Here is a 22373-nt window from a genome sequence, read left to right on the forward strand (position 1 = left end):
TTTCGCAAAAAAAGATAGACGTCCATTTTTTTCGAAAATACGGTCTGGCCCGCCCCTTCACGGACCCGTTCTCGGAGATGGACGTTCTTACACATAGGCGTTCGCGTTCGATTATGCCCCTCCAAGTTAGCTGTATGGAGAGAGAAAAAAGACGTGATGGGGATGAGAAAGAGGGAGAAAGGACCCTGTAACTGGGAGAAAGAGAAGGAATCTTGGGAAGAAATGGTGAAGGAGGGGTATAATGAATGAACATGGAGAAGGAATGGAGACAGAATAGCAGGCAGGAAGCTGAAGAAAAGGAGGAAGAGACAGGGATGAAGAAGGGAAGAAAGCCAAATGGCTGAGGAGAAAATATTTTTTTAAATCCACTCTGAGGAAGAGACAAAGAAGAAAAGAGGACAAGAGAGGGGGAGGATTAAAAAGAACAGAAAAAAGACCCACTGAGCAATAATAGTAAGCCAGCAGCTCCAAAAATTGGAAACATATTGTCTGACACATAGAGTCAGTACAAGAGTATTAGGCACCCTAGACAAACCTTCAATCTCTCACCCCCTCCCCAGTTTTAGACCCTTTGCCCCACCTTCCTAGCTATGATCACCCCCAACATTACCCCTTCCAGAATAATGTGAGTAAATGGGTATTTGAAAATTGCCCACTCACCAAAAAAATAAGCTGATGCCCTAGGCAACTGCCTAGACCTGCCTATGGTTGGGACAGCCACGCTTACAGAGAATATTAGTAACTCACAGTAAATTCCCTGGGATCCACACTGAATGTACATGCTGGGAATAAATTGATAGGCCAGCTCTGACTTTTTCAATGCATCAACCCTTTTGTAGTCAGGACAAGCCCACCAGTACTGAAGTTTTCATATTAGACCCCAAACTATTTTGATGTTTGACTAGATTGCTATAATTTTCCGTGGGGATAATCCACTAAACTCCACCACTCACACCAAAATAAACAGCTCACTCACCTCTAACTACCAGAAATCTAATAATAACCTTACCCTCCCTCCCACTGACAAGAGAGCAGAACATTTTACCAGCATTTGCCTTCTCTGCCAGCTTTGGTCTCAGGTTTGAATGCAAAGGCCTCTAAACTCTCATGATCTGTTGGTCCTGCAGGTACACTTATCAAATTGATGCTACTTCTGCTGATAGGATGGGGGGAGGGGGATCATGCAAAATGTGTTTCAGTGAACCAGGATGGTAGGACAAACTTGAAAGTGTTCCACAGAATGTGAAAGAGTAAGAAATGCTGGTCTATATTTCTATAAAGTAGGAAGAATGACTTCATGGACTTCGTGGAGTACAATTTAAGGGTGAAGTGAGGATGTATCTCCTGATTGCTTCTTTGGCTTTTGCTGCTGATTACAAGTTCTTCTATCTCTTTTAGGTTTTTAGAATTTCACATCAATTTACTTTCACCCAGCTTCTTTCTCTTGGAAATATGTCATTGTGAAGCTATTGAAAGAGAGATGCATGCGATTGTAACATGATGTGTCACAAGGATCCTGTAACATGACACTGTAGCAAAAAGAACAGATGACAGATCATGCAGATTACACTGTAAAAACATACTATATATCTTGTAAATATTTTAGACCTGATCATTTTTTCTATAACAAAGTAGCACCAGCCTAGGTACCAAATGTAACAATGCCAACACCATCTTTAATTACAACACTGGCAGGACTGGGCAAAAGGGGCTGTGTGTGTGTGTGTGTGTGTGTGTGTGTGTGTGTGTGTGTGTGTGTGTGTGTGTGTGTGTGTGTGTGTGTGTGTGTTTTAATATAGTGATAGCAGAGGCCCAACATCTCATTACATTTTATGGGATTCATTTCCTTTATTTTAAATAATTGAAAAGGAATGTAACAAACAAATCCAAAATGAATAATTATCTGTGCACACCTCTGCCTCTTGGCTGCTTCTCACTCGACGCCTGGCATTAGACTGAGAATGTTATGTTGGTATTTTAATTTTCAGAATGTACTTTATTCAGTATCCTCCAGATTCTATAAAAGCCGCTACAAACTGTGCATGCAAATTTTGCATGTACAATTTAATTGAATAACGAGCCAATTAGTGCCAATAATGATTGTTTGAATTCTAACAATTAGTGCTAATTGGCATTAATTAAAATTTGCATGCGTAAATTTGCACAGCACCAAAAAGGAGGCATAGCCAAGGGAGGGTCAAAGACCAATCAGGGGCATTCCTTTAATTTAGGAGTGTTATAGGATAAAGGAGCTGTATGCCTAATTTAGGCATGGGACTTTACACCAGGGTTTCATTGGTGTAAATGGTTGTGCCTAAATGTAGTTGTGGTTCCTTGCACTAAGCGCTGTTCTGTAAATGGTGCCTAACTTTGGGGCCCTTTTACTAAAGAGTTGGCGTGTAGTAATGGGCTTGCCGCATGCCAATCTGGAAGTACCACAGGAGCCCAGCGGCACTTACCACCCCCAGCACACAGCATTTCTGGCACTACAGGAATTTTTGTGATTTTTGTTGCACTTGAACTTAACTGGCGGTAATCGGGCAGCACCGCATGATTCACATCTACCCGTTCCACTCCACTCGTTAGTTTATATGCCTCTATCATATCTCCCCTCAGCCGTCATTGTTACTACAATGCAAATCACACAAGAAACATATAATTTAAAAAAGTGATGTTTTTTAAAAATATCAAAATTAAAATACATAAATTTAAAAAAACAAACAAACCTGACAAACTCATTTACGTAGTATGTCAATTTTGGTGTATTTTTTTAAAGTTGTTATTTTAATTATATATTTCTTGTGTGATTTGCATTGTAGTAACATTATATGCCCCTGAAGCTGGTGCAAGCTGAAATGTGGCCACATCTTATTAAAGATTTTTACCATGCTGCTTTATTTTGTGGCTTTTTCCAACTCTGCATTTTGATAGCTTACATTGGATGCCAGTACATTGAAGAGTTAGGTATAAAGTTTTAGCACTAGTCCAGAAGACTTTCATCAGGGCCGTGCCAAGGGTCTGTGGCGCCCCCCTGCAGATGATCAGTTGGCACCCCCCCCCCCCCCCGCAGACGAACAGTTGGGCCCCCCCCCCCCCCCCCCGTGAAGGTGATCGCTGCCCTCCCTCTACCTGGGCCATGTCCCAATTGCCCGCCCTCTTCTCCCCCCACCCAAGATCCCTTTTAAATTTACCTCCGGCAGTGAACGAAGGCACAGCGTCAGTGAAGGAGGCGGCGCTCCCGACATCTCTAGTCTTCCCTTCACTCAATGTCCCGCCTTCTTCTGATGTCATTTCCTTGACATCAGAAGAAGGCGGAACACTGAGTGAAGGGAAGACTAGTAGAGACGTCGGGAGCGCCGCCTCCTTCACTGACGCTGCGCCTTCGTTCGCTGCCAGAGGTAAATTTAAAAGGGATCTTGTTGGGGGGGAGAAGAGGGCGGGCAGTTGGGACATGGGAGAGGGCGAGGTAAGCATGGCGTGGCACCCCCCAGAGGACGGCGCCCTCCTGCCGTGCTTACCTCGCTTACCATGTCGGCACGGCCCTGACTTTCATTGATGATTCTCCTTCTTCCTTAATCTATTTTAAGAGTTTACAGAACCTATCATTCTTTTAGATGTGAAGAAACTCAGCTGTTGTCCATTCTATCTATTCAATAGATCCACTTTGTTGATAAGAAGAACTGAATTTTTTAATACTGCTGGGCTGGCAGAGTGCAATACATTCCCTGCATCACTGAGAATTATGAATAACACATATGCTTTCTGGAAACATTTGAACAGGGCTGACTTAGGGGCCCTTTAACTAAGCTGCGGTATAAAGGGTCCTGCGCTAGCGGTGGCGGCCATTTTTGCTGCACGCCAGGGTGCCTTTTACCACAGAGGGTAACAAGGCCAAAAAAAGAAATAGCTGCGCAGTAAGTCTGTACTTGCCACGCAGCAATTTGGGGGGAAGGGCACTTATGAACTACCACCGGCACCCGCGTTGGGCCGGCGGTAGTTCTGGGTTGCCGCACGGCAACCCTTTAGTAAAAGGCCCCTTTGGGAAGAGGAGGGGGCAACCAGGTCAAGTGTCCTGGGCCCCATATCAAAAGGGTGCCCCATTTCTGGTCAAAGGTAAAGCAGTGGTGTAGCCCACCCAATTTGAACCCAGACCCAGCCAAAATAGTGGCGCTCTTGTTGTGGCTGGTGGGGATCCCTAAACCCTGCCTGCTCAAGATTTCCTCCTCCTTGGGCAGCCAGTGATCTTCCACACGGCAGCCGACAGCACTTGCCTCAAGCTGATGCTGGCACCAGCCCCTCTGTACTGAATATGCGCCAGCAGTGGCATCAGTTCGAGGCAAGTGCTGCTGGCTGCCATTTGGAAGAGTGCTAGCTGACCGAGGAGGAAATCTTCAGCTGGCAGGGTTTGGGAATCCCCCATCAGCACAGATATTTAATATTTTAGGTGGGAAGGGGCAGAAAGTGGACCCAGTGGGACAAATTCCGTGCCCCCACCGACCTTGGGCTCAGGCCCACCCAAAATCAGCTGTCTGGTTACACCCCTGAAATAAAGAAAATGTGCCAAAGGGCTTTGCATCCCTCTGAAATTTCTGCCCTGCGCCCAAACCACGTCTAACACCAGCTCTGAATGTGAAAGTTTTGTTCTTTTCTGCTGTAATGATGATATTGATTCAGGGAAACACAAAAACCAAGCCCCTCTGATGAGAAAGAGCCTTCCCGTTGGCTGGCACAAATGGGGGAAAAAAAGTGTGCTTCTCTCCCCACTGAGAAAGCACTTCACCATGTTTTCTTCAGCAACAAAAGCTTTTTATCAAAACAGCTAATTTTGTGGGTGTTGCAACGATGTGCTAATTACGTTCTGAATGGAATTAAAGGAACTGGGCTGTGCTGATGTACAACGCTTTATGAATTCTTGAAAGGTCTCAATTTCAATCAGCACCCAGTGCAGCTTCCTACTAAATTGTTAAATTATAGAGTAAATGATAACAAAATAAGTGCCTGTGAGGGGTGGAGGGGAGGGGTAACTAGGAAATAGAAGCTTTTGCATCATAGGGAACTGTTTCTTCTTTATTCTTCAAAGCTCAGAACTAAAAAAAAAGAAATGTTGCTAGCATATTATCACCGATAAACTACAGATTCCTATTTTCTGAGTATGTAACTAGGTAGCAACATTTTGTTTATCCAGGCAGATAAACCAGGTGAGAATTCTAATGTAATTAGCTAATCCTCTATTAATAGGCATGAATGTTACACTTTATTTTTATTTATTTATAAATATAGAATTTGATATACCACCATTCATAAAAGAATCATCAGCAGTTTACGTAGTTTAAATAAAAAGAGAAATGGTAATGGTAGACATAAAAGATAACATAATAGTCAAATAACAGTAACATGGAGTGGAGGAGTGGCCTAGTGGTTAGAGCACCGGTCTTGCAATCCAGGGGTGTTCAGTTCAAATCCCACTGCTGCTCCTTGTGATCTTGGGCAAGTCACTTAACCCTCCATCGCCTCAGGTACAAACTTAGATTGTGAGCCCTCCTAGGACAGAGAAATATCCAATGTACCTGAATGTAACTCACCTTGAGCTACTACTGAAAAAGGTATGAGCAAAATCTAAATTAAATAAATAAATAAATAAATGGGAGGGAGCTGAGTAGCACAAAGTAAATATTCCTTCAGCAGCTAAATCTCTGCAAGGCCCTGGAAAGGTCCCTTTAACCTTCCTGTGTCACTAAACTAAGCCTCCCTGGCCCTATTGCTTTAGCTACCTGTACTTAACATAATATTACTTGATGTGTACAGACACTCCAGGGATTCATTTGGCTACTATACACTAATGGTAATTCTGTAACTGGGTGTCCCAATGGTTTGTGCTGAGTGCCAATTCTAAAATAGTTTATAGTTTATTAAAATTTACTATACCACTCAACGTAACTTGCAGACCTGAGCGGTTTACAAAACTAAGGGGTCCTTTTAGTAAGCCATGTTGGCACCTTTGTATGTCCAATGCGCACCAATTCGGAACTACCCAGTAAACGCATGAGACCTTAATGAACGGGTGGCGGTAAGGTCTCAGGCCCAAAATGGACATGTACCAGTTTTAATTTTACCACACATCCATTTTTGGCCAAAAAAAATAGCCTTTTTGGCAGACATACTGAAAAATGGACCTGTGCGCATCCAATACATGCATCTATGACAGCACAGGCCATTTTTGGCACACCTTAGTAAAAGGACCCCTAAGGGTACATGAATAGGCAGAAAGGAACTACAGTATGAGACAGGAAAAGACTAACAGGCTTATTTTCAAAAGAGAAGGGCACCCATCTTTCGACACAAATCGGGAGTTGGGCATCCTTCTCCCAGGGTCACCCAAATCGGCATAATCAAAAGCTGATTTTGGGCGTCCTCAACTGCTTTCCATCATGGGGATGACCAAAGTTCACGGGGGCGTGTCGGAAGCATAACTAAGGTGGGAATGGGGCGTGCTTAACACATGGGTGTCCTCGGCCGATAATGGAAAAAAGAAGGGCGTCCCTGAGGAACACTTGGCCGACTTGGTCCTTTTTTTTATGACCAAGCCACAAAAATGTGCCCTAAATGACCAGATGACCAGCAGAGGGAATCGGGGATGACCTCCCCTTACTCCCCCAGTGGTCACTAACCCCCTCCCACCCTAAAGAAAATGTTAAAATATTTTTTCCAGCCTCTATGCCATCCTCAAATATCATACCCAGCTCCATGGCAGCAGTATGCAGGTCCCTGGAGCAGTTTTAGTGGGTAATGCAATGCACTTCAGGCAGGCGGACCCAGGCCCATCCCCCCCTACCTGTTATACTTGTGGTGGTAAATGTGAGCCCTCCAAAACCCACCACAAACCCACTGTACCCACATCTAGGTGCCTCCATTCATCCCTAAGGGCTATGGTAGTGGTGTACAGTTGTGGGGAGTGGGTTTTGGGGGGGGGGGGGTTGAGGGGCTCAGCATACAAGGTAAGGGAGCTATGCACCTAGGAGGTTTTTCTGAAGTCCACTGCAGTGCCCCCTAGGGTGCCCGGTTGGTGTCCTGGCATGTCAGGGGGACCAGTGCAGTACAAATGCTGGCTCCTCCCATGACCAAATGGCTTGGATTTGGTCATTTCTGAGATGGGTGTCCTTGGTTTCCATTATCGCCAAAACTCGGGGACTACCATCTCTAAGGTCGACCTAAATGTTGAGATTTGGGCATCCCCGACCGTATTATCGAAACAAAAGATGGCCACCCATCTTATTTCGATAATACAGGTTTCCCTGACCCTTCGCAGGGACATCCTGCGAGGACGTCCTCAGGAAAACTTGGGTGTCCTGTTCGATTATGCCCCTCCACACCATTCACAAGCTTGAAGAATGGTCTGATAATTGGCAACTAAGATTTAATGCTAAGAAATGCAGGGTCATGTCCTTGGTGTACAAGAATCCAAGGGAATGGTACATTATAGGGAGTGAGGTGTTTCTGTGTACGAAAGAAGAGTGGGACTTGGGGGTGATTTTGTCTGATGAACTTAAGGTGACCAAACAGATAGAAAAGGCAATGGCCAAAGCCAGAAAGATGCTTGGGTACATAAGGAAAGGGATGGCCAGCAGGAAAAAAAAGAGGTGATAGTGCCCTTGTATAAGTCTCTGGTGAGACCCCATTTAGAGTACCGCATCTATGAAAAGATATAAACAGGATAGATTCGTTCCAGAGGGTGGCTATAAAATTAGTAAGTGGTCTTTGTTGTAAAACATATAGGACCCCGTTTACTAAGGCGCGTCAGCGTTTTTAACATACCTACAATTAGTGTGCGCGATAACCATGTAGGCGCCTATAGGGATATTTTAGGCACGCACACAGTTAACACGTGAACATGGTTAATGCGCGTTAAAGACGCTAATGCGCCTATAACGCAGCTTAGTAAACAGGGCCCATAGGGACAGGCTTAGGAACCTCAACATGTATACGCTGGAAGAGAGGCGAGAGAGAAGGGATATGATAAGAGACGTTTAAATACTTCAGTGGCATCAATATACTGAAGGAGACGAGCCTTTTTCAAATGAGGACTCTTGTCAGAATTTAAGAAAGCATGGGACAGGCATGTGGGATCCCTTAGGAAAGGAAGAGTTAATGGTTACTGACGATGGGCAGACTGAATGGGCCATTTGGCCCTTATCTGCCGTCATGTTTCTATGTTTCTACACATAAGAAGTATGTACAAGCTAAAGAACAGCAAGTAGGATGAGTCATAGGAGGCAAAGGGAGAGGGAAAGGGAATAACACTTGATTTACTGCCTTTCTGTGGTTTTTGCAACTGCATTCAAGGTTTACATAGTATATACAGAAGCTTATTGGTACCTGGGGCAGTGGAGGGTTAAGTAACTTGCCCAAAGTCATGGGGCGCTTCAGTGGGAACTGAACTCAGTTCCCCAGGATCAAAGTCTGCTGTACTAACCACTAGGCTACTCCTCCACCAGGAGTCTGAATTTTGATTCCCCATATAGTGGATCAGGAAACCATAAAGGCTTTATTAAAAAGCCAGGTTTTTATAGTAGTCTTGAAGTTTTTAAAGGATGATTCGGCACGAATGGTTAGAGATGGAGAATTCCAATGAAAACGTACAGCAAAGAAAAAGGCATGGTGTCTGGTAAATTCTAACTAAGCAGCTTGTGAGCTTGGGAGGACAAAGCGATGATCATCATTAATCAATTTCAGAAGATGAGCAGAGGAATATGGGATGATCAGTAATGCTAAAGTAGTCTGGAAGACCCAATCTGTGGGCTTTGAATGCCAGCATGAGTAACTAAAGATGATCCATTTCTCAATAGGGAGCCAATGAAATTTCTGAAATAAGGAGGACACATGATCAAACTTGCGTGCATGAGTTATCAATCTTATAGCAGTGTTTTCTATAGATTTGTCTTTTTAGATATGTGTGTGAGAAGCCGAGATAGATTATGTTGCAATAGTCAAGTGTAGTTACCAACAGTGAAAGGACAAGGGAGTGAAAAGTCTCTTGAGCAAAATACCACTGGACTGCGCCAAGACGCCATTATGCAGTGCCAGCATAACCTGCCAGTAGAGCACCTAACATTTACACAGCAACTTAACAGTATTCTAGAAGTTCCACACCCAAATTTGGGTTCCATAAAAATTCAGCACCCAGCGATATTCTATAAAATGTGTTCTGCGTCGAGTGCTGATCTGCGGTATTCTAGAACACTGCGTGCAAATTTCTGGACCTCCCTGACCCGCCCATGCCCCCTTTTGGGTTGTGCGCTATAGGATTTGAGCACACAATTTTATAGACTAGCATGTAGCAAGATGCGCATACAAATCCAAATTGGTGCCATTTCTCATCAATCAGTGTTAGCATCCAATTATTGACGTTAATTGGCTCGTTACCCAACTTAGTTGCGTGCCCATCTCAGCATCGTGCCCAAATTTGGGTGCGCAGATTTGAGTGCCCTTGATAGAATCTGGTGGATAACTTAGTGCCCCACCCATGCTTCACTCAAGTCTATGCCCCTTACACTTATGCATGATGCCACCTACACACAACTTTATAGAATCATGCCTAAGGCATGATTCTCTGCAGTAATACACACTAGTGGTGTGTAAGTGTAGATGATCACAAGGAAACGTCTGTTCCAGGAGGGATGTCACTAAAAGGTTTTATTGACAAATGCACCATTTTCAAAATCCAATGCACAAGCTGTGTGGATGGACCCAGATTCACAATTCTCAAAATCCAGTATAAATGCTATACGGATGGACCCCACATGAGCCATGTTTCGGCTTTCAAGCCTTCATCAGGAGTCCTGTAGTATGGAACTTGGGGAGTGGAGTGGAGATGTGGCCCTTAATGTAGCTGGCTTCGAGCCTGGGTTCAATTCCCACTGCAGCTCCTTTGCCCCAGGTACAGCACTGCATATGTCTAGTAGCACTATAGAAATGATTAGTAGTAGTTGCCCTGAAACAGAACACAGTGATGAATATGAGTCACCACAAGGTAATAGTTCAATTTGACACAGCCGTGTATAGCCAAACTGATGGCATCTTCAGCAGTACCCTCAATAAATTGCACCCAAAGTTAGACACCAGGATGATTCCACAATAAGCTAATATTCTACAAAGTGTGCGGAGCGTCCTTGATAGAATACTAGCTTAGCATGCATTTCACACCTAACTTTGGGCACGAGCACCTATGTCTGCCAAAGGCTGGTGCCCAACTAATGGCAGGTGCACAAATGCAGGTATTCTATAACATTGCCCCTAATTTCTGGGCATGCCCCTGACCCCCCCCCAAGGACCCCTTTGGAGCTGCATGCTATGAAAATTGGGGGAGGGGGGGGGCTGTTCTAGAACAGGGCTTACATGCAGGTCATTAAAAAGTACATGTCTTTTTGTCAGTGTCTACTTTTATGTGGATAACCCGCAGGTAATGCTTATGAGGCCTTTTATATGCCAGAGAAAAATCATTTATAAAATTATCCCAATTTGAAAAAAAATGTATATATATATATATGATTTGGCCTATATGTCTCGGTAGCAGTTTTAGAAATGCCATCAACAATCTGTATTTACAGCAGCACACAAAGATTATATTCTGGGTGGTCCTTGGCAGTATATGTATATAGCAGGGGTTCCCAACCCAGTCCTCTGGACACACTCAGCCAGTCAGGTTTTCAGGATACCTACAATGAACATGCATGAGATAGATTTGCATATAATGGAGGTAGGGCATGCTAATTTATCTCATGCATATTGGTTGTGGATAGCCTGAAAATCTGACTGGCTGAGAGAACTGGGTAGTGAACCCCTGATATACAGAATTATTTTATAACAGAAATATACACATAAAAAGCAATTCTACAAGCCAGCACCTAGTTTATAGCTTATGTGCATGATTGGTGCCAATAATTAACAGTTACACATATAAGTGTCAAATCGTTAGTGCAAAAATATCAGGGGGGCATGCCTGTGGGCGGAGCATGGGTGTGTCGCCAAGTGACGTGCAACTTATAGAATACTATCAGTTGTACACATTGCATGGCATACTTAGGCATACCCACTTACGTCAGCCTATCATAAGTAGATGTGCCTTTTGGCGCCAATGCAGCTTTACATTAGTATTGTAGTATTGTATAACATCTCGGGGCTAGTGCTGGGCAGACTTCCACGGTCTGTGCCCTGAAAATGGCAGATACAAATCAAGGTAAGGTATACACAAAAATTAGTACATATGAGTTTATCTCGTTTGGCAGACTGGATGGACCATGCAGGTCCTTTTCTGCCGTCATCTACTATGTTACTATCAGCCTTATTTTCGAAAGTGATGGGCGCCCATATTTCGACCCAAATCGGGAGATGGGCACCCATCTCACAAAGGCGCCCAAATCGGTATAATCGAAAGCCGATTTTAGGCGCCTGCAACTGCACTCCATCGCGGGAATGAACAAAGTTGACGGGGGTGTGTCAGAGGCATGGTGAAGGCGGGACTGGGACGTGTTTATCGGCCGAGCAGAGATGGGCGCCTTCGGCCGATAATCAAAAAAAATGGCCGTTTTTAGTGCAAATTTAGGTCACTTTTTTTTTTACCCTTTTTTTATCACAAACAAGTCCCAAAAAAGTGCCCTAAATGACCAGATGACCACCGGAGGGAATCGGGGATGACCACCCCTGACTCCCCCAGTGGTCACTAGCCCTGTCCCACCAAAAAAAAAAAAACGTTAACAACTTTTTTTCCAGCCTGTATGCCAGCCTCAAATGCCATACCTAGCTCCATCACAGCAGTATGCAGGTCCCTGGAGCAGTTGTTAGTGAGTGCAGTGGACTTCAGGCAGGTGGACCCAGGCCCATCCCTCCCCTACCTGTTACACTTGTGATGGTTAATGTTGAGCCCTCCAAAACCCCGCAAAACCCACTGTACCCACATCTAGGTGCCCCCCTTCAGCCATAAGTGCTATGGTAATGGTGTAGAGTTGTGGGCAGTGGGTTTTGGGGGGGATTTTGGGGGGCTCAGCACCCAAGGGAAGGGAGCTATACGGACTTGGGAGGCATTTTACTTTTTTTTTTTTAATTGTTACAAGTGCCCCCTAGGGTGCCCGGTTGGTGTCCTGGCATGTGAGGGGGACCAGTGCACTATGAGTCCTGGCCCCTCCCAAGACCCAATGCCTTGGATTTGTTTGTTTTTGAGCTGGGAGCCTTCGGTTTCCATTATTGCTGAAAAACGAAACCGCCCAGCTCAAATCTGCACATATCCGATGCATTTGCCGGGCACAAACCGTATTATCGAAAAAAAAGATGGCCGGCCATTTTTTTCGAATATACGGTCTGTCCCGTCCCTTCACGTACCCGTTCTCGGACATAGATGCCCATGGAGATGGGCGTTCGCGTTCGATTATGCCCCTCTATATATCTCAGGCACTCCCTTAAGCCGTTACAGAACTGGCACTAAGCATGCCCCCTTTGTGTAAGTGCCTGTGGGCACTTACACCTGCTTAGAGTTACACAACCTCTGCTTTCTGCCTATGGACTAGAAAGAGTGTGGGAGGAAAGAGGGGGAGGAATCAGTGGAGGAGCAGCCTAGCAGCCAGAACCACTGGCTGAGAACCAAAGAAGCCAGGGTTCAAATCCCTCCATTGCCTCCTGTGACCCCTGACCAGTCCCCCAACCCCCACCACCTCCACCTCCCGTGCAAACTTAAACTGTAAGGGACAGATTCTGTAAATGGCATCTAAAATATGGACATATCCAAAAAAAGCTCTTAGCACTATTCTATAAATTGCACGTAAAGTTAGGTGTGATTTATAGAATAGTGCATACAGCAAGGGAGTATTTAGACACAGACGTTTACACCACTGAAAACCTACTGTATATACCCATGCCAAAATGTAGATGCATTACCCCCAATTCTATAACCACACACATAAATCTGAGAAATGTTAAGTAGTAGTAGTAGGAACACCCCCAACACACCCACACTCCCCCCATGGCCACACCCCCCCTTACCTATACACATTAGGACTTACACAGGCCTCTTGGAGTGGAGGAGTAGCCTAGTGGTTAGTGCAGCGCACTTTGATTCTGGGGAACTGGGTTTGATTCCAACTGCAGCTCCTTGTGACTGTGGGCAAGTCACTTAACCCCCCATTGCCCCAGGTACAAAATAAGTACCTGCATATATGTAAACTGCTTTGAATGTAGTTACAAAATACCACAGAAAGGCAGTATATCAAGTCCCCTTTCCCTTGCCCTCTTTTTAGAATATGCCTAAAAAGAAGTGAACGGAAATTCCAATTAGTGCTGATAACAACCAATTATCCACCAATTATCATCACTGATTGGCTCATCAGTCAAGGTGCATGAATAAATTGGACATGCACCCAATTTAACGCGTGCAACTCACCACGCCTTCTGTAGAATCTGGGGAAAGCCTTCCAGGAACAGGAAAATACACCCCGGATCTGAATGTAACTTGCCTTGAACTACTACTGAAAAAGCAACAGCTAAATTCCAAAACAAATTGAAATGTGCTCACTCATCTTGTCTTCAAAACACACATTAACAGTTGTGCCACATATACCTTATAAGCTGCCATTTATACATTTGTCTCCTGTGATTGTTTTTGACAATCTAAAGTGGACCTGATGTACCTAATGTCATTCCCACGTGTACCTTCAGTGGTGCTGTAACTATTTTACAACAGGATCAGCATCCACCAAGTCTTTTATAAAATACTTGCCTAGTTATATATGGTCAGGCCTTGTTTATTTATTACTAGAAAGATTAATTTGTTGCCTGGTAGTCAATCACTGCTTGAGAGTTTATAGCCAAATGAGAGAATTTCTAGGCCTTAAAATGGTAAGTCATGACAAGCATAGTCTCAGATAAATGCATATGATCTTTGCTAAGGAAGAGCAATACATACATGAATCAGATATTGCCCCCCAGAGAGACCTATCTATCTGAGCTAATCACCTGTCCCTTCTGTCCTAGGTACTATGCCACGGTGCATCCTCTGAAGAAGCGAATATCAGTCACCACTTGTGCATACGTGTTGGCTGGGATATGGATGCTCTCCTGTGGGCTGGTGGCTCCTGCCATCGCCCACACCTACCATGTGGAGTTTCAAGAGGAAGGTTTCACCATCTGCGAGGAGTTCTGGATGGGCAAAGAGAAGGAACACTTGGCATATGCCTACAGTACCCTCATCATTACCTACATCCTTCCCCTTTCGGCTGTCTCCCTCTCCTACATTTGTATCACAGTGAAGCTGAAAAATCGCGTGGTCCCAGGCCACCCAACTCAAAGCCAAGCTGCGTTTGACAGAGTCAGGAAGCGGAAAATCTTCCGCCTCATTGTCTTGGTGGTGGCAGCTTTCGGCATCTGCTGGCTCCCCATTCACGTGTTCAACATTCTCAGGGACATCGATATCAACCTGATCAACAAGCATTACTTCCTGCTGATCCAGCTCCTTTGCCACTTGTTTGCAATGAGCTCCTCTTGCTGCAATCCCTTCCTCTACGCCTGGCTGCACGACCGCTTCCGCAGTGAACTGAAGAAGATGTTCACCCTTAAGCAGAAAATCATTCCCACCAATAATTGTGTGGCAGTAAGCGTCATGCTCTGAGACATCCTGGGACTCAGCCATTCATAGCCATGTGTGGGTGGGCTGGAGATGTACTGTACCCCACCAAATGGATCCTTTCTGTGCCAGTGCTGTTATACTGCATATCTGATCTGCAAAAGAGGGTCTTGTCCTAACCAACCAATATAATTAAATGCCGAATCAGAACTGAATTTGAGATTTACATTTATCTTTCCTCTAGTCAATGGTTTTGGTGCTGGTTTATTTCTCTCTACTGTGCTGCTGTTGGTCTTCTTGTCTCACATTACTTGTTCTCTCTTCCTTTTTTTCTGTTATTGCCCTTCTAACAAAGAATCATCTGGCTCTGGGTTAGGTCCCTTCCCTATAAGCATTTTCCAAAGAGTCCTTAAAAGTCATTATCTGGGTCCTCTCAGGGATTCCTTTGCATCTGCCATTTTCCCTTCCCTTTCTTTTCACTACTAACCCAAATTGCCGATGAGTCAGTTAGTTATCTCTCCTGTATCTTTATCAGCTGATGGCCTTATTTTGTAAAGCAGTTTCTAAAAGGCAGAAAATATGTATTTTCCTCAGCTAAGGGTTATTCATGAGCTGAAGAGCTCACTTCTAAAAACATTTTTTTGTCAAAGCTTTTGAGTGTTAATGTTTCAGTTGGCTCAGACCACAGACCTGCTTCAGTCTTAAGTCTTTCTTCTCCTACTTTCTACTTTACTACTATTAATTGGATTTATTTTCTATATATCTGCATTTTATCTTATTTTAACAATTTATTGTAAACCACCTTCTATAAGGGTGAAGGGCAGTATATCAAGTTTAATAAACCATAAACCATGAATGCTCATGAGCAAAACTGAACTTTAAAATATTGTTTTTTGTTTCTTCTTTTTTTTTTTAATTTAATTTTAAGTACATTAATAGGAACTAGTCCTTACAGAAAATTAGTGAAATATCACATTAAAGTTTAAATCATGAAAATATTCTAGCATAGTGTTTCCATTTCAACCAATATACCAATCCTCAATAGAAGGAGATCCAAGAACACAAACAGCATGAGCAACACTATCTCACAGGATAAATATGGGAATTACCCTAATGAAAGGACTAATATTAATAAAATATTAATTTGGGAATTTAATCTGAAAGGGCTGCATATACCAGTTCAGCCGATAGTACCTGACAACCTGCCTCAACAGTTTTATTACTCAAAAACATTATTAATTGAGATGGTTCAAAGAATATATAAGTATTAGTAAGATGTTTTACTACACATTTTTTAATTTTATTTTAAGTAACATTTCAAAATAATTCCAAGAATAAATCTTGATACAGAAAAGATGAATAATATTGAAACAAACTTGTAATTATAAAAATGAAACAAGAAAATTACTATATTATCCAATCTTTAGTCTACAATTTAACAGGGGAACAAGGCACACAATACCTAGGAAAAGACAAGTCGCTAATCAAAATTAGAGACAAGAAGGGAGTAGCACAGGGTTATAATAAAGTTACGGAGCAGATGAAATTACTGCTCTTGGCTGCGAAAGTGGAATTACAACAGTCTTGGATTCAAAAAATGAATTTACATAAGTACACAAGTACATAAGTATTGCCATACTGGGAAAGACCAAAGGTCCATCAAGCCCAGCATCCAGTTTCCAACAGTGGCCAATCAAGGTCACAAATACCTGGCAAGATCCCAAAAAAGTACAAAACATTTTATACTGCTTATCCCAGAAATAGTGGATTTTCCCCAAGTCCATTTAATAATGGTCTATGGACTTTTCCTTTAGGAAGCCATCCAAACCTTTTTTAAACTCTGCTAAGCTAACCGCCTTTACCATATTCTCTGGCAACGAATTCCAGAGTTTAATTACACATCTCTAGGTCATTTATAAATATGTTAAAAAGCAGCGGTCCCAGCACAGACCCCTGGGGAACCCCACTAACTACCCTTCTCCATTGAGAATACTGACCATTTAATCCTACTCTCTGTTTTATATCTTTTAACCAGTTTTTAATCCACAATAGAACACTACCTCCTATCCCATGACTCTCCAATTTCTTCTGGAGTCTTTCATGAGGTACTTTGTCAAACGCCTTCTGAAAATCCAGATACACAATATCAACCGGCTCACTTTTATCCACATGTTTGTTCACCCCTTCAAAGAAATGTAGTAGATTGGTGAGGCAAGATTTCCCTTCACTAAATCCATGTTGACTGTCTCATTAATCCATGCTTTTGAATATGCTCTGAAATTTTGTTCTTAATAATAATTTCTACCATTTTGCCCTGCACCAACGTCAGACTCACCGGTCTATAATTTCCCGGATCTCCTCTGGATCCTTTTTTAAAAAATCGGCGTTACATTGGCCACCCTCCAATCTTGTGGTACCATGCTCAATTTTAAGGATAAATTGCATATTACTAATAGCTCCGCAAGCTCATTTTTCAGTTCTATCAGTACTCTGGGATGAATACCATCCAGTCCAGGAGATTTGCTGCTCTTTCCCATTACATCCTCCAGGTTCACAGAGAATTCATTAAGTTTCTCTGACTCGTCAGCTTCGAATATGTAATCTGTTGGGTTGGTCGTGAGCCCTTGAGCCCTGGCCGAGGCCAGCAGGCGCCGACCCAGGCCAAGGGGAGACCGACCCACCACCGCACACCCCAGCTACACAATACCCCCTAAGCTACCCCTCCCCACAGTCCCTCAGGAAGAAGGGAAATAGGCATACAGGCGGGCCTCGCGGCCGAACCGGAACCCACGCACACAGAGCCACTCGTGCGAGCCTCACAGCTGAACTGGAACCCAATCACACACAGGGAGGGGTGAAAGAACCCAGAGGGCCCCAAGATGCCAGACACGCGCTGAACACCAGCAATAGGGCAGAGGGGGAAACAAAGGACCAGAGCGGGCCACGCCCATGCAGGGGACTAGCGCAGGACAGGGGAACTAACACAGCACCCCCCCCCACCAGGGTAGGAGCCCCAGGCAGAAGCCAGAGGAACCAGACACAAAAGGAAGGCAGAAAGCCTTTGCCTCAAACCCACTGTAGACAGAGGCACACGGAACACAAAGGGTTAAGCTTGTAGAGCCAGCAGAGAGAGAGTGCCATAAATCAACAAACAATCAGAGAGAACGCTTCCCCTCCCGAGAGGGAGTGGGGCCCATCCAACAAACACACTGGCAGAGGCAGGAATACAATACACACAGTACACAAAGGGTTAAACTCACTGAGCCAGCAAGCCAGGATACTGGGAAGAGAAATCCTTAAAACAAACAAACAAAGGAGAACAGCTGACCCTGATTACAGAGCTAAGCACTGTGATAAACCACAGTGTCTGGCCCTTACTTGAGGAGGCCGCCAGAGGGCGCTCTCCCATGGAAACTGGGAGCTCCGGGGATCTAGCTGAGTATTGGCATGTATGGGCCAGTAGAGGGAGCTCCAGAGAGATAGCTGGGGGAGTGAGAAGAGACTTCTGGACCCAGATCTTTCTAGAACCAGAGGGGCGAGGTCTCAAGAGGTGGGGAGGTTTATTGGACACCTCATAAATAGCTTCCTCTTAGCAGAGGAGGGAGGTTTGCCCGAAAGAGAGAAGTTTTGCCCGAGGGAGAGGAGATGGGAGCCTGGAGACTGGAACTGTGTGTCCCGGGGCTGAGGAGAAAGGACTGTGTGTCCGAGGAGGTAAAGCAGGCTGCAAAGCCTTGGGTTGGAAGTCCCCAAAATATTGTGGTTGGAACTGTGAAGTGGTTAAAGTGAACAAACAGCCGTGGGTGGAGGATAGGACTGTAAGGTTAAGGTGAATAAAGTGTGTCCTATCCAGGGGAGGTGGCTGTTATACCCTGAGACCCAGATGTTCCCAGTAAATGGTCTCGGGGGGGGGGGGGGGGGGCTTCGCAGTCAAAGAATAAGAGTTGGAAAGCCAGGTTCCCAAAAGACTGTAATCAAGCTCTAATAAACTGAATTTACATGCAACCAGCTAATTTGCATATTTTTGCAAGCAGAGGAAGCTGTGCTATCTTCCACAGAAGGGTGACCAAGGGGCCCCACCAGAAGAACTGGTAAGGGGGATTGGTTACCAGGAGATACAGCGGGGAGGCCGAGCCAGGACTGAAGGTTAATGAAGAGTTCACCCTGAGGGAAAGGGGAGGACCAAACATAGAGGCCCGAGTCAACGGACACAGACAGAAGTCTGGTCTTAAGGTGGTTTCCTGAAGCAAAGGGCTAGGGAGGCTGGGCAGGAGCCACTAGAGGGCCACTGCACACCAGAGAGCACTCCTGTGGGCTTACAGCACACACACACACACAGCAGCAGCTAACCCAGAGGGAAGGAAAAGAATACTCTAATACAACACAGATCCCTGTCAGAACCTAGAGCACGAAACCTAGTAAGTAACGCAAAAGCAGAGAAACTCTTTAGCTGCAGGCTAAAGTACTATCCCCTGACGTCAGCACAACCCCTGGCAGCCAATCAGAAGAGACATCCCCCCCTCCCCCTCAGCCAAACCGGCAGAATCATAACAGAATACCATTTCCGGCACCGGTATCCCACCCAAATCTTCCTCGGTGAAGACCGAAGCAAAGAATTCATTTAATTTCTCCGCTACGGCTTTGTCTTCCCTGATCGCCCCTTTTACTCCTCGGTCATCTAGCGGTCCAACTGATTCTTTTGCCGGCTTCCTGCTTTTAAGATACCTAAAAAAAAGTTTTACTATGTGTTTTTGCCTCCAGCGCAATCTTTTTTTCGAAGTCCCTCTTAGCCTTCCTTATCAGCGCTTTGCATTTGATTTGACATTCCTTATGCTGTTTCTTATTATTTTCAGTCAGTTCCTTCTTCCATTTTCTGAAGGATTTTCTTTTAGCTCTAATAGGTTCCTTCACCTCACTTTTTAACCACGCCGGCTGTCGTTTGGTCTTCCGTCCTCCTTTTTAATATGCGGAATATATTTGGCCTGGGCTTCCAGGATGGTGTTTATGAACAGCATCCACACCTGATGTAAAGTTTTGACCCTCGTAGCCGCTCCTCTAATCCGATCATATTATGATCACTGTTATCAAGCGGCCCCAGTACCATTACCTCCCGCACCAGATCATGCGCTCCACTAAGGACTAGGTCTAGAATTTTTCCTTCTCTCATCGGCTCCTGTACCAGCTGCTTCATAAAGCTGTCCTTGATTTCGTCAAGGAAATTTACCTCCCTAGCTTGCCCCAATGTTACATTTACCCAGTCAATATCGGGGTAATTGAAATCATCCGTTATTATTGTGTTGCCCAGTTTGTTTGCGTCCCTAATTTCCTTTAACATTTCTGCATCCGTCTGTTCATCCTGGCCAGGCGGACGGTAGTACACTCCTATCACAATCCTTTTCCTCTTTACACATGGAATTTCAATCCACAGTGATTCCAAGAAGTGTTTTGTTTCCTGCAGAATTTTCAATCTATTTGATTCAAGGCTGTTGTTAATATACAATGCTACCCCTCCTCCAATTCGATCCACCCTATCACTACAATATAATTTGTACCCCAGTATGACAGTGTCCCACTGGTTATCCTCTTTCCACCAGGCCTCACAGATGCCTATTATATCTAATTTTTCAATTAGTGCAATATATTCTAACTCTCCTATCTTATTTCTTAGGCTCCTGGCATTCGCATATAGATATTTCAAACAATGTTTGTTGTTCCTATTTACATCATGCTTAGTACTTGACAGTATTAATTTGCAATCATTTGTCTGATTTTTATTTTTATTTAAGGACACCTTGCAACCTCACTATCAGGATACCCTATCTTCCCTGTTTTGGTGATATCTTTGAAAGATACCTTATCCCGAACCATGCGCTTTTGAGCGACTGTCGGTCTTCCCCCCCCCCCCCCCCCCCCCCCCCCATTTCTAGTTTAAAAGCTGTTCTACTTTTTAAATGCCAATGCCAGCAGCCTGGTCCCACCTTGGTTAAGGTGGAGCCCATCCTTTCGGAATAGGCTCCCCCTTCCCCAGAATGCTGCCCAGTTCCTAACAAATCTAAAACCCTCCTCCCTGCACCATCGTCTCATCCACGCATTGAGACTCCGGAGCTCTGCCTCTTTCTTGGGCCCTGCGCCCAAATGTGTAGGATCATAGAAAACATATTTCACTGAATTCAATTTCAATATACATTTACATGAAATATTCAGTCAAAAAAGACCACCCAGTTGCAAACCCATGGACGAAGTTAAAGGAACAGTTGGCACCGCTTTTGGGTTGTTCTAGATACATCCGGAAATACTTTAATCTTATAATTCAAAAAAAGCTCTTTTTTCTGACCAAAAAATTGTTTCAACATCCAGTCTCTATCAGGTTGTAGAACAAAAGTCATAATTAACATTGCAGGTTTTAAACCCAAATTATCATCTTCAAGTGTCTGTGTAAGGTTTAAACTCTGAAAAGATACTTCAGCTCCTTAAGTAACAGGCTGATCAGTTGTCTTCTTAATATAAGGCAATAAGTAATACATTTTAGAAACCAGAGGGTAAGCTTGGTCCGGAATCTTCAATATTTGAAATACTTTTTAAAGGTTATAAGAGGTGCAATTGAAGACTGTCTAGGAACATTTATAAACCGCAATATTTTAGACCTCTGTTGAGTTTCTAAATTTTCAATCTTGTTCTGCAGCAACAAATTTTCTTTAATCATATTAGCTTGAATTTGTTGGAGAGATTGGATATCTTTATGTTTTACCACACATTTAAAAGGAAATTTAAATACAAAAGCAGCTCCAATATCTACTATTCTAGGAAGCAGCAGCAAAAACTGCTTACAAGGACTTTGTGTAGCTTTAGAAACATCAGGAAACATTGTCACATTCAAAGACAAATAAGAAGAGTTTTTGTACTTGAAATACAGTCTCAATAGCCAATCCCTATCAGGATCTAGCGGAAGAGTAACTAACAATTAGGGCTGTGCCTAGGGTCTCTGGCACCTCCTTGCAGACCATCAGTTGGCGCCCCCCCCCCCCTGCAGACTATCAGTTGGCGCGCACCTCCCCCCCCCCGACCTGCCTGGCTCCAAGGCACGTCTGGGGCGCGATGGAGGAAATGGCTGGGTTTGGCCTGAGCCTCCTCTGCTCCATCCCCGATTCCCCGGCGCTTTAAATTTACCTCTCTCCGGCTCCAACATCTGCGCAGCGTCAGTGAAAGCGCTGCCTGTCTGACGTCTCTCCACCAGCCTTCCCTTCGCTCGTTCGTTCCCTCTGGGCCCCGCCTTCTTCTGACGTCATTTCCTCGAGGGCGGGACCCAGAGGGAACAAACGAGCGAAGGGAAGGCTGGTGGAGAGGCGTCAGACAGGCAGCGCTTTCACTGACGCTGCGCAGACATCGGAGGCGGAGCGAGGTAAATTTAAAGTGCCAGGAAATCGGGGATAGAGCGGAGGAGTACGTTTTTTTTTTTTAAATACAGCTCGACGGCGCGGCGCCCTTGAAGGCAGGCGCCCCCCCCCCCCGCGGCGCTTACCGCGCTTACTGTGTTGGCACGGCCCTGCTAACAATGTAGAAGGAATAACTAGTTCATCCTTTGAAGATTCCAGGAATGCCAAGTTTAAACTGTCCTTAAAGGTACAAGATAAAACATCTTGCCCATCTTCATCAGCCTTCTTCTTAAATGGTAGTAAATAATAGACACGAACAATAGGAGGTAACGATTGGGAGGGTACTTGTAAATCAGACAAAGTATCAGTTCTCTTGACTACTTCCTCTGTCTTCTGGA

The 22373-nt window shown here is 44.4% G+C and overlaps 1 protein-coding gene across 2 annotated transcripts in view; it reads left to right on the forward strand.

Moving 5' to 3' along the window:
* Positions 1–14708, forward strand: part of LOC115468111 (prolactin-releasing peptide receptor-like) — a 35977-nt gene extending 21269 nt beyond the window's left edge. For both annotated transcript variants that reach the window (XM_030199634.1, XM_030199635.1), the window contains exon 3: positions 14017–14708. In XM_030199634.1, coding sequence (XP_030055494.1) covers positions 14017–14650 — 634 coding nt within the window. In that variant the 3' untranslated portion in view covers positions 14651–14708. The remainder of the gene's footprint in view (positions 1–14016) is intronic.
* The last annotated feature ends 7665 nt before the right edge of the window (positions 14709–22373 follow it).

This window comes from Microcaecilia unicolor, chromosome 4 (assembly GCF_901765095.1).
Source record: "Microcaecilia unicolor chromosome 4, aMicUni1.1, whole genome shotgun sequence".
Classification (NCBI taxonomy): domain Eukaryota; kingdom Metazoa; phylum Chordata; class Amphibia; order Gymnophiona; family Siphonopidae; genus Microcaecilia; species Microcaecilia unicolor.